Below are 11,919 nucleotides of genomic sequence, written 5' to 3'. Positions count from 1 at the left end.
TACTGAGGGTGGTCATCTTGACAGTTTCGCAGGCGTAGAGTTTACTCTCGACTAATCGATTCATTCAGGTAACTAATAAGCTAAGTGGCCCTAATATTTGTACCGGGCCGACATTGGAGAGTAGCGGTGTAACACTAACTTATTTCACAATTCTGTGGTCGCATGCATTCCCGGACATAGGGATAGCCGCGTGCTTATTTGTAAGTGCAATTAGGTGCGCGTCCGCCATACACACACGTGATTTATCATTGGGAAAACGACTTGTATAGCAATACATATAGCTTACGGCTATATGGAAAATTAGGGTAAATGGGGTTGTCCATCCATCTTCGTTCAGCTAGAGTATTGGCAAGTAAAGATCTTTGAGAAAGCCAACTCTACGTATTTGAGCTCTGCAGTATAAGTCTGCACATTACTGCCGTAGTTGTTTTTATTATTATTTTTGTTTGAAATCGATGTTGAAATAGTTTTTATATGTCGGGCTAGTAGGAAATGGTGATAGGCAAAAAAGCAAAATTACACCAACGCATGTTTCAAACACAAGTATACATTGATTTAATTCGTGCTCGTTTTTATTAGTTTACACAATATTTATTGAAATTCGCTTATTGGAGTCACCCGTTAACAATCTTGCACTAAGCGGATTCGAATTGACAGTTATAGTAATATGGAATACTAGGTCTTATCGGACTATTGATTTTTTCTTCTCCCTCTTGCATTGTGGCGCCTGTCGTTTTTTTCCCGGCTGCTATCGGACTTTGGCAATGGTCACGGCTCCATCTTTATATGTTGCTCGCTCGACCCTCCTTGATGCACCTCAATAGCGTCTGCGCCAGGTTACGAAGTCGTCTTAGCAGGGGTCACCAAGGGCCCCAGGCCGCTCCGGCTCGATCCTCTCATATTGTCTATCAACACCGATTCTGGCCTCTTTGGAGGCTACGAAGGTGTTACCCAATTGCTCAAAGAAGTCGAACGTAATTATCCGACCCACACAAAATTGACGAGGTAAGTCGAATGATACATGGAATACACATTAGGCACGTAACCGCTATGGAATATGGTGCAAACAACGTTATTGCACAGCCGACGATACCCAGCAGTAGCCTTGATCTTCTGGTCCGTTGTGTCCCTGGATCGTAAAACCGGTTGGTTCATTGTTTAGGTGTGCTCATTTAGCGATCGTCTGCCCATTATATTGAACAAAGAAACGGGCTTAAAAGACACTCTTGTTGTAAGTGGATTATTTTGTAATAAAAAGCTTTGATGAAATTTTTTTTCGAGATGAAATATAGACGCATCCGCTCTATAGTGTCCAATATAGTAGTGTTTAATAGATTTTTGCGTCAGTCTGGGCCGGTTAGGTTCGCACAGCCGCGATCTATGGCTACTGGAGCTTAGCTCGGTACCTTCAGGTCCGCATCACGCACCTCACCAGCCGGAGACCCTAATTACCGCGGGTCACCTTGGCAACGATGTGGCAGCTATTCAGACAGCACTCGGATTGGCTCGAGTACTTGCTTCGCGCTATGGAAAAGATAACCTCATCACTCAAGTAAGTTCTGCACTTAGAGGGCATAGAACAATATTTTTCAAGAAGACTATGGCATTTTCTTGATTGAATGAGATAACAGCTGGAAATCACGTAATCAACTGAGAGTATTGACTTAACGTTTTTTTTTTTTACTATGTGTCGCTCGCTATTGGTTTTAAGAGATGAATGAAATGAAAAATAGAATTGTTAAGTGATATTTTTGCTAAATTATGGGGAAACCTTTGCCCTATTCTGCATATGGAGCTGGCTAAAGTTCAGGCGAGCCCAATTGTAGCGGGTGTACATATCTGGACTTCTTTTTAAGGTTATGCACACTCCTATTACGTTGTTTAGATTTTGAATACAACGAAGGTGTTCATCGTTCCCATGGTTGCCGTAGACGAGGTGATTGACGCGAAGCAAACGGGGAGCTTCGATTGCAGTCAGGCAAAACATAATTACTCTTCCTATGAACACATTTTTAGTGAGTATTATAATCTCTATTCGGACTTGTACATTTTTTATGTACACCCTGGTCCAGGTTCTCATATTTTACGCTTTTTACAAAGAGTGTTAACTGCGTCAATTTTTATAGGAAATCATTGCGAATGACTTGTTCATATTCAGGCAGTTTCTTCAATTATCGGAGATAAGTTTGGCAGATAGCAGGGGGCAGGCATTCGGTAATTTAAGTTTGCAATGCCACTATGTACAATTACCATAAATATATAATATTCCGTGTTGCAGATAATTCTTCAGATGGTGTGAGACTGAACGTTGGTATGTATTCACAAGGCGAGCATCCATCGTCGTTGTGGTCTTTGGCAGCTCTTTCCCAGTGGCTTTCTAGCTCCTCTTCGCATATGGTAAGTCTCTGAGCATTAACTGCGCCATAGTTTGATTTCAGTTTCGTATCAAAGGTAACTAATGTATTAGATTTTTTATAAAATTGTTTACGTCCTGGCCAACGCATGAGTACGCGCCTTAGGTGCGCATATGTATTACTCTACAATAGGTAACACTACGTGTTCAATGAAAGTTTCTCTGGATCTAAAAAAGGGTCTTGAGTTTTACGTCCGGTACATTAGCCTGCGTTAGCCACTGCTTTAGGTAGCTCTTTTTTGTTTCATTGTTAAACAAACCGTGCAGGTACCTCCGATCTCGGACCTAAATCTCCTCACTACGTGTCCCTAAAACAACTAGGCAAACACCTTACCATTAGGCTATTCCACAAGGACTCATTTCACACTCATAAACTAATTTATCCTCACATTGGGTGCAAGTGAGGAGATGCTTAAATTTGATCATTGAAAAGAAAAGGAACTAGTCTTAACGTTTCGTGTTTCTTTGCACTTGCAGGTGTCGTCGTTGTCGCTCAAATCTGGCGCTAACGGAATTCTGTTCGCCGGACGAAGTGGGCCGGAGGAAAAGGCCGCCTATAATCTGGCACGTTCGCTGCGTCGACTTGGCCTACAACTGCAGGATATCGATCGTTCAGGACGTGCCTGCTCGTTCAAGTCGATTCATAACAGAAAGGGCATTAAGGCAGCTCAAAGTATGTTATAAATAAATAGATGCGTTGCTATCAATCGGTAGAATGTAAGGAGTAGAAACCCTTAAATAGTAATCCTTAAATCCTGAAATATAAACTAAAGAAATGAATGATCAAACCCTTACCACTTTCAAATTTCGCGATCAATACAAATCCATGTATGTTCACTTACACAATGAATAAAGACTTTATGCCTGCTTACAAGTAACGAAAAAGAGTCGAATAACCCACCGATTTGAAGATAATTTTCGATATGTTATGGGAATGGTACTTCACTGCTTGATGAGCAGCGTTGGCTACAGCTTGTTTCGTATCGGATGGTACAGGTGATATTCAGAGTGAAGCGTCTCTGGGTATTCAGGGAACTTTCGAAAGCGCCTTGGCTCAAAACGGAGTTTTTTCCGTGGCCGCCTTTACGTCCTGCTGTCCCGTTCCTTCTGAGGATCAACGCCGGATGATCGCAGAGGCTTTAAAGCCAGCTCTGCTAAAATTCCTTGCTATGGTTAGTAAGCCATTTACGGCAACATGTAATTACTTGGCCTATGCAGCGTACAATAGAAAAGTACAGAAGAAAACAATACAAAAGAAAAGGAGATGTGTACGATAGTGCCCGTTGTTCGGTGCTCTTGCCAACTGATGTGCTGAAAAGCAGTGTGAGCTTCTCCGATTCTTAATTAATAACCGCACCTTCATTTTCATTATCGCTGTGAGTAGGTACACGAGGGCATCGAAGGTCGAGTTGAAACCGCGTCTGGAAAACCCCTCGAGCATAGTCGTGTGATCGTCGATGGGGTGTCACTCATTAAGCGCACGGATCACGATGGCCGGTTCTATCTGCCGTTGCCAGCGGGACATGTACGTAGGCTTTTTGCTTTGATTTTTCCGTTTTGTTCAACTAGTTTGTTTCAGTCACATAGTAAATGACAGCAAAGGTAAATTCAAATAACCGTATTGTTAGAAATGTCTTGCCCCTTATTCAATTTCGGCGTTGATAATGGCTTTGTACTAACAAGGAAAGCTGTTCATTAAAATTTAACCCTGTCCTTTCTTTGTCCTTCCTCTCTGTCCTTTGACATTCGGAAATTCAGTACGCCGTTGAAGTTGTTCAAGAAGGATTCTTCAACATGACGAAATTCGTCACCGTCCTCACCCAGGACCCTCACGTATCCGTCGTGTTTAGAGTGGACGTTAGTAACTTTCTTAGCAGTGCCTGGTCAACAATCGCGATCTTCGTTTTAGGTGCGTATTCATTTTCAGTTGATTGCTTTATACTTAAATAGACAATCAATATAGGAGCAAGCATTTGTTTACGAAGAGCTTGTTAGTTTTAACAAGCATGGGGATCACTGACGACCAATTTAAAGATTGCCTTTATTAAATACCACCCCGACGCTTCTTTCACAATGCGATTAGGTCGCGAATCTTTTTTCAAATCGTAAACCCCCAGCGTTGCAACGCACAGCGAAGCGAGGTTGCCTGGTCGTAACGCGTACATACGACTCAAATGGTTTCGTAGTGCTATTCTTGCTGGACGGCATACTCGTACTTGTGTCACCCGAAAAGGATTTTTGAAAAAGTAGGTCAACGTCAAGCTACGACGGCGACCTTACGTGGCAAAGCTTTAGCAGCAAGCTTTAAATTACTTTGAATTAAAGGCATGCTTCGGTGAGATTTAGATCTATCAATATGTAGCCGACAAATAGCATCATACAACAGAGCGGTTGTTACTACTTTAAAAGGAAGGGTAGTGGCATTTATAGTGCACAGTAGTAGCGATAACAAGTGCTATCCGAAATAGCGAAACGGTAATGTAACCGTTGAGAGTTTAACGGACAAACTTTGAAATTGCATGACGCCAAAGTTGAAAAATCTTAAGACGGATTACGCATAGCCATCAGGTTTTTCATTTTAGTGACGTAAGTAGGTTTGTCGCTGATGTAATCAAATCGTTCTATACATAAGGTGCGAGCTGTTCGTCTCCGTGACGGAGCGAATCGTAACCTACGATAGCGCTATGGTTGCAAATTTGTCTGCGAACCACACGTAAAGCGTGCAGGTCCGTACAAGATTGTGCTTATCGAGCTCGCATGGAGAGCATCACACAGAGCACGCACAGGCTTTATAGTTTGCATGTAGCTTTATGATGATGATGATGGGCCTCAACAGCAGAAGAGGTCGCCTGTAGATGTCTTGCGCGGCTGAGTACAATCAAGTACTTGATGTTTCGCGTCTTAGCGTCTTGACGTAAAATAACAGTGAAGTCTCTTTTCCTTAGGGAAATAAATACTAGGCTCGGTTTGGCATTGACGATATTCGCTCACTATAAAAAGGTGGTAGAGCCTGTGAAGTTCAGCGCTCGATGAATATTCGTCCGATCGTGACCTTGAGTTCATCCCACTGAAGAGCCCTTCTCGTTTCTACGACTTACATGCCTGGTAGCTCTAATTAGTCGTTGTGATTCCCCCATTTTCAGCGCACTCCTTGTACGCTTGCGAACAGACTAGGATTCGCTACCTTTTTAGAACGCGTTTCCTTTTCCGTTGCTTAACTCCTGAAAGAGTACAATAGGTCAGTCTTATATTACGCGCCCGATGCGCCAGAGGGAGCAACGGTTCTTAGCGAAACGGTAGGTCTTTTAGTTTTCCAAAGTACAGCCGTGTTAAGTAAGTAACCTAGTCCGCTTTAGTGACTTATGTTTGACAGCTCTGTTTCGCGACGACCCGTACGGACTTGAAGACATCGAATCTTGAACGACAGAACAAAAAAAGCAAATTACAAAGGGACAAGTACAAGCTAACGTTTACTATGTATTATTATTATTATTACTATTATCGTTATTTGGACGACGTCTCTTTGATCGGACAGTGCGGCTTTGAGCCGTCTTGGGCAAGCACATATTTTCCCAGATCAGCTATAGGCAGTCTGGCTAGGTCATATTCATTAATACAACGCGTACGATTTTATACTTTGATGCTTAACGCGTCCATTTTGTTGCAGTCTTATTGATGCTGACCGGCATGTGTGTGCTGATAGCGGCGCAGCAATGGTTCAATGGGACTCTATTCGGTCGTGGTGAGCTACTCCGACGTAAAGGATTTATGCCAGTAGCGACTTATGATGACGCGCGAAACGATGCTCTAGAGTTTAAAAGCGTAAGAAAAATATCGCCTTCATCGTTCACGATGCTGAATGGTAAAACTCTCGGTGGTGCGCCAGCAGGTAGGACGAAAAGAAACCACTAATTATTATTATATCGGCCGTTAGAAGACGGAGTCATTGTAAGAACCATTAAGTGACGCATCGAATTTAGTAACAGACTGATCAGTCCTTTCTTGGATTACAAGAAAATAAACCATACATGGAAGTTGAGCTCGAAGCTATTTTAAGATTGTGATCGATTCGCTGTGCTTTTTGCTTTTCGACGTTTTTCTTACATCGTGGCCATGCCCATATGCTCTTACAGGCTATAGCGACCTGCGAGCGCTGGAGCTGAGCAGCAGTGACGCTGATATCGACGAGATTTACCGACCAGAGTTCATAAATGGAGGTAAGCTGTCAAACTCTCTACGGGTGTTGTGTTAGGCTTGGTTATCTACGAGGAGTTCCCGTTGAAAACGGCCATTCAAATCCATGTTGAGCCAGTCGCTTAGACCCCATCTCACGCTAAGAACCCGAAATGCAATGCAGTGCTCTAGATGAGCTTTCTCTAAACGAACCTTTTTAAATCTGTGTTATTGGTTGGGAACAAAAACTCTGTCTAGACTCAGAAGCTGATCTTGCGACTCTAGTACCTTAGAGAAATATATAGAAAGTACTTTTTGCTCATGTAAAACTACAGATTCAAGACGGAAATAATTACTATATATGCATATATATAATTTGTATAACGAGGTAGACGGGGTTTTCTGTCTGATTCGGCATGGTCATCTGTTTGATCATTAGGTTAATTTACCCCTTGTTTTTGCGTTGTGACTATCTTTTCCCAATTTCAGGGATTCGAAGGAATAGAAATTCTTAATAATAGTTATACATACGGATAAATATATGCATACAGAGAAGGGGGAGTTCGTCGTTGAGTTCATTGATGGAGTGGCAGCTTAAAATGTAATCCCAATATGAAAAATCATTCCTCTCATCCCGGAACGAGGCCGTGGATGGAATCACGCTGAGATATATTAAGCCGAGACAGTACACGTAGTTCTGGGTTCATAACACGACAACTTTAATGCAACGCAAAGAACGGAACGCTCAGTTGAATCAGATGGTTCAACTGAATCAGATGGTTCAGCTGAATAAGGTCAGCGATCATCTTCTCAGCGATCAGTGATAAATAACGTGGAGATATTGATTTTAGTTGTTTCATCGACGACCGCTTTCAGTCCTCCTTTCGAGCAGATCTCTCGTTTTAGGTCGTCACAAACATGACAGATTAGAGAATACTATTTCATTAAATTTTCTATAGATATTTCTGATTGTGGTTGTGGGAATTTGGGTATCTGTACCACAGTGGTGGGCAAAGTATGGCGCTCATGAAGAGGAGAAACGTTACGGTAACTTGTGACTACGGATTCTAAGATTTTCGTTTCGCAACACAAATAGCACATTGACTGCCGATCAGAAATAGTAGTTACTTAATGAAATGCGTTTAATTATTGAGAGAAAAGTGTAGGGGTCAACTCGGTTTGAATGTTAGCGCTGTCCAGCGGCAGTGCTGCATCAACGCCCCACGCGTTTTAAAGGACAATTGATGATACCGATAGTAGATACGAATAGTAATGGTGACGATGGGGCGGACAGGAGCAGTTCGTCTTTAGGGTAGGCGTACCATTTTTGCTTTCGATTACTCTTTTGCTTGGGTAGTAAAAAAGAAAAACACAACCATAGCTAGTGTATAGAGCCATGACGTTTGTGTTGTAGGCTCAATTTACCCCGCTACCCGTTACTGTTCGGTATCGCGTCATTCATTAGAACGAGCTGCATTGAAAACTGTGAATCGAACGACGAAGAACATCCTATCTGGCGGACATGAGTTAATTTCGGAATTACTTCGTGAATTATAAAGTCCTCTATGGAGTTTGTCTAGAAAAGGAGGTCTGGACCAATTATTGTTATTCTGACAAGTCTAGTGACGGCGGCGATGACCGACAATTTCGGCAGGATCACAGCTCTGCCTGTGCAGAACGCATCGACGAGAGCGCATTTTCGTTGCGATTTAATCAAGCGGAAGCCGTTTGCCCAACATTAGAACGGAGGTAATGCGGAAAAAAGTCTTCGTAGGTCTTGTTTCACCGAGCCTCTCCGATAGTTTCCTTCGTCACAGTTGAATCGCTACTTTTCATGATACAATGCACTTCTATTGTGAATTTCTGCATTTTTTTTTTAAATGACAAAAAACGTACAATAATGTACAGCGAGTTTCGCTGAGTGAATGATTAACAACAATAACTTTTTCACACAGTTGAACAATTTCAGTTCAATCTTTACCCGAGTTCAACATCTTCGAAATGCTACATCATTTTATCGAACCCTTACTATAATACAGACCTATTTACACATCGTGGACATGCGCACAAAAGCCGGCGATAACGAAATCTTTGAGTGTTGATAAAAATAGCAGAATTTTCCAGTATTGTTACTATTATTAATGTCATAACATTATTATGGAGCACCATATTTGTTGTTAAGTATGTTTTGCTGGTGCTGCTCTTCTTGTGATTTTTATTACTACTAGCATCATTATTATTACTACCGTAGTTCTTATATGCCAACAAGGTCAACCGCTGGGGGTCGTTGTTTCGAGCCCCGTGGACGAGTTTACATAAACAAACAACGTGATACAAAGAATAAAAAAAAAAAAAAAAAACGCGCCGTTTAGCTATCAGCGTCCATGTCCAACGCTGTCTTTCAATTATCCTCTATATTGTATATTACTATCGATACGTACTTGTTTAAAAAAATTATTGCAAGAGTGGATTCTGCCTAATACTTTGTGCACCAAAGCATTAGATAGATCGAGCAAGAGGTAAGCATTTAATCACTCGAACAAAAATTTATATATATATATATATATATATATATAGAAGAAGAAAAACGGAAATTCGAAGACATCCGTCCGTGTCTCAACGTTTTCTCTTCAGTTCACCGAAATCACAGACTCTACCGTACGCAACGAATCTTCTTCCAGATACAAGCCAACACAAAACGAAATAAATATAGTTAATATAGGACTTGTACTAATGTGATACCAGCCAATATAGAATTAACTTTAAGTTCCATTATAAATGACTCTGCTGTTGCTCAAGGATCAGTAAGTAGTATTTTCTAAATCCGTTTACAGTTGAAGAAAATATATCATATGCTGTTCTTTATTTACTCACATAATTTCTATAATTTATTCGTAAGACACCTCTGCACCGACAATCGTTTAATGTTTTCATTTCAATATTGTCCTGCACATCGTTGCGTCGTATAGGGTCGGATGCACGGAGTAGGTACGCACGAAGCTGCTATAGTCGCTCTGGAAATATTGCTACTAACAGAATCAGGGTTATAGCACGTTCATTACCGTTCAAGTTTGTAACGTACATAATAAAACACCGCGGTTTGGCCTTCGCTATACATACGTGCAAACGACATTCTACAACAAGAAAAGGCGTTGGATTCGGACTTCGACTTTCGACGTTATTATGAAATACCTTACCTCTAAATTTGATGGTCTGCTGTGTAAAAACCGTTTTGTCGGATATTTTTTACTATATGACATAAAGAAGATAGGACAAAACCTAAATTGGGGGCGATGATGAGGACGCGTTTGAAGTTACGCGTTTACCAAGCGTGAACCCCATAATGATGTGCAATAGTTAGCTTACAAATTTGGATTTTTCTGGCTTATTTTATAGAACATTGAAGCTCGATGAAAGGCGGCTGGACGTGCTCTGTGACCCACGAACGGATTGGATAGTTAATGAGAGGCTTGCGCTAATGAAAAACTAAAAAGTAATAACAACTAGGTTAATTTATTAACAAATGCGCACATAACTGAAGGGGCAAAATCGTTGCCCGGCGCATTTAATAATATGGCCTAATAACCGAAGACCATAGTGGCTATTTCTGTTCTTTATTTACATATTGTCCTTAGAGATGAGCAGTGTATCAAATATAACATAATAGTCGCAATACATACAAAACAATAAGCTGGTATATATTAGCTAAGGAAAAATATTCAAATAATATGTATATATATATATATAACAAGAGTATCTAGGAGTCGACCGGATAGACGTTGCTCATGCCTAGGTATAGTAGCTATATAGACATACTATAAATTCATCCACTACCTAGCAGACAATTATAACTCATACCTTAGGGTCATTTTTTGTTTGGCAATTTCGCGAGTTTTCTAGCTTGTAATGAAAAACTAGTATTTATCGGCCTGCAACAGATGTGTCGAGTTGTACGCCAACGGCAATGTAGGGTATAAAAAAAGAATATGAATCATAGTTATAGAGATGAGTTGACAAAGTAGGAAGATAGTCAGTATGGCTTAATATTTGAACAATGGTGGCCTATTGCCGGATCGATTTGGCGCTCGAATCAAGCGTGGGACTTTTTGTCGGAAGATTGTACTTCGTAGTGGTATGTTCTGCTAGAGATAGTCTATACCGCCATCAACCTGCTCCACAACAGGCATGCTATACGTAAAATGGGACGACTAGTAGGACTAGTTTGAATCCTTATACGGGTTTAATCTTAAACTGTGCAATAAGAAACCTACAGCCAGTTTTAATGAAGCTTAAACAAATAGGCCAATGTAATGGCATACGATCTCGATGTCAGACACGTCTCGGTCTCATCATACTTCTTACGGAAGAATATGTCATCGCTATCAAATCGGACCGCGGTCTCATATCGTGCATCGTACTATTGCTAATTCGTAATTCCTTGAAGTGGACGACATCGGACAACAAAGTACGTGCTACCTAAAGCAGAGCAAACTGCACCGCTGTACCGCGTGTGGTAAAATTCTATACACATTAAATACATATATAGATATACATTCGTGACGATGCTGATAATAAAAACAATGACTTAATTTCGGATCATACACCGAATGCTATAATATTCATAGGGACAATTAAAGTAATAAAGCCAACCGAATAAAACTTATCAGGCGATCAGGACGCTTGTCTTTCCGCTGCCCGTAGTTTGTTCTAGCTACATTAGCTTGACAGTAATATAGTAGAAGGATTATGGAAAAGTCCTAACGAAAAACAACAACTCTTCGAAAGTAGTAAACACAATATCAACACAACAAACTGAAACTGTCGGAAAGTAAGGTTGGCCCTAGTTTATTGTTTAGCTTTTCCGATCCCTTATTCGCGGATGGCCGAACGCTATATACTGCTAGTAGTTCTTTGCCTCGTTTACACGGTCGTTGATAATTTTGTCCAGGTCACAACGTTTTACTTGTACTAGTAAACACCTGCCAGCTCGTTCGATCTTGCGTTCATGTGCGTTACACTAAAGTCAAAAAGCCATCAAGACAGGTGAACTGAAATAGCTGTGGCCTATACGACGAGGACTCGATAACTGAGAACACGTTCAAAAATGGCCTACTACGTCCTAACGAGGCATTTTCGATTTGAAAGGCTTGAAAGAAGACAGTGGATAGATGACCGAAGTCGAGATACTGTATGCCTTCTCATAAACCTTTATGCCATATCAGTGAAAATTAATCCCATCTTCTGCGCTGGTTATTAGCTCTATGCCACTGTATAGACGCCTGAAGTTAATAACATCGATTAGTAACTTTTGAGGCACAGTTTTTTTTGACGAG

General features: G+C 41.0%; 1 protein-coding gene across 3 annotated transcripts; it reads left to right on the top strand.

Annotated features, from left to right (window-relative positions):
* Positions 1 to 824: 824 nt before the first annotated feature.
* LOC111273015 (carboxypeptidase D) lies at positions 825 to 11,260 on the top strand (the record flags this gene model as incomplete). 3 transcript variants are annotated; one of them, XR_002687827.2, is given in 11 exon segments in its annotated part: positions 825 to 1,005; positions 1,348 to 1,552; positions 1,886 to 2,015; positions 2,279 to 2,397; positions 2,891 to 3,086; positions 3,410 to 3,585; positions 3,798 to 3,938; positions 4,172 to 4,322; positions 6,081 to 6,235; positions 6,547 to 6,630; positions 7,076 to 11,260. XR_002687827.2 is itself a non-coding variant. In XM_022854709.2 (11 exon segments), coding segments are annotated over 11 exon segments (1,604 nt in total), but the record flags the coding sequence as incomplete, so codon positions are not given.
* Between the last annotated feature and the right edge of the window lie 659 nt (positions 11,261 to 11,919).

This window comes from Varroa jacobsoni, unplaced genomic scaffold (genome assembly GCF_002532875.2).
Source record: "Varroa jacobsoni isolate VJ856 unplaced genomic scaffold, vjacob_1.0 contig04252, whole genome shotgun sequence".
Lineage (NCBI taxonomy): Eukaryota > Metazoa > Arthropoda > Arachnida > Mesostigmata > Varroidae > Varroa > Varroa jacobsoni.
Note: the sequence above shows the minus strand (reverse complement) of the source record. Positions and strands in the feature narration are given on the sequence as shown.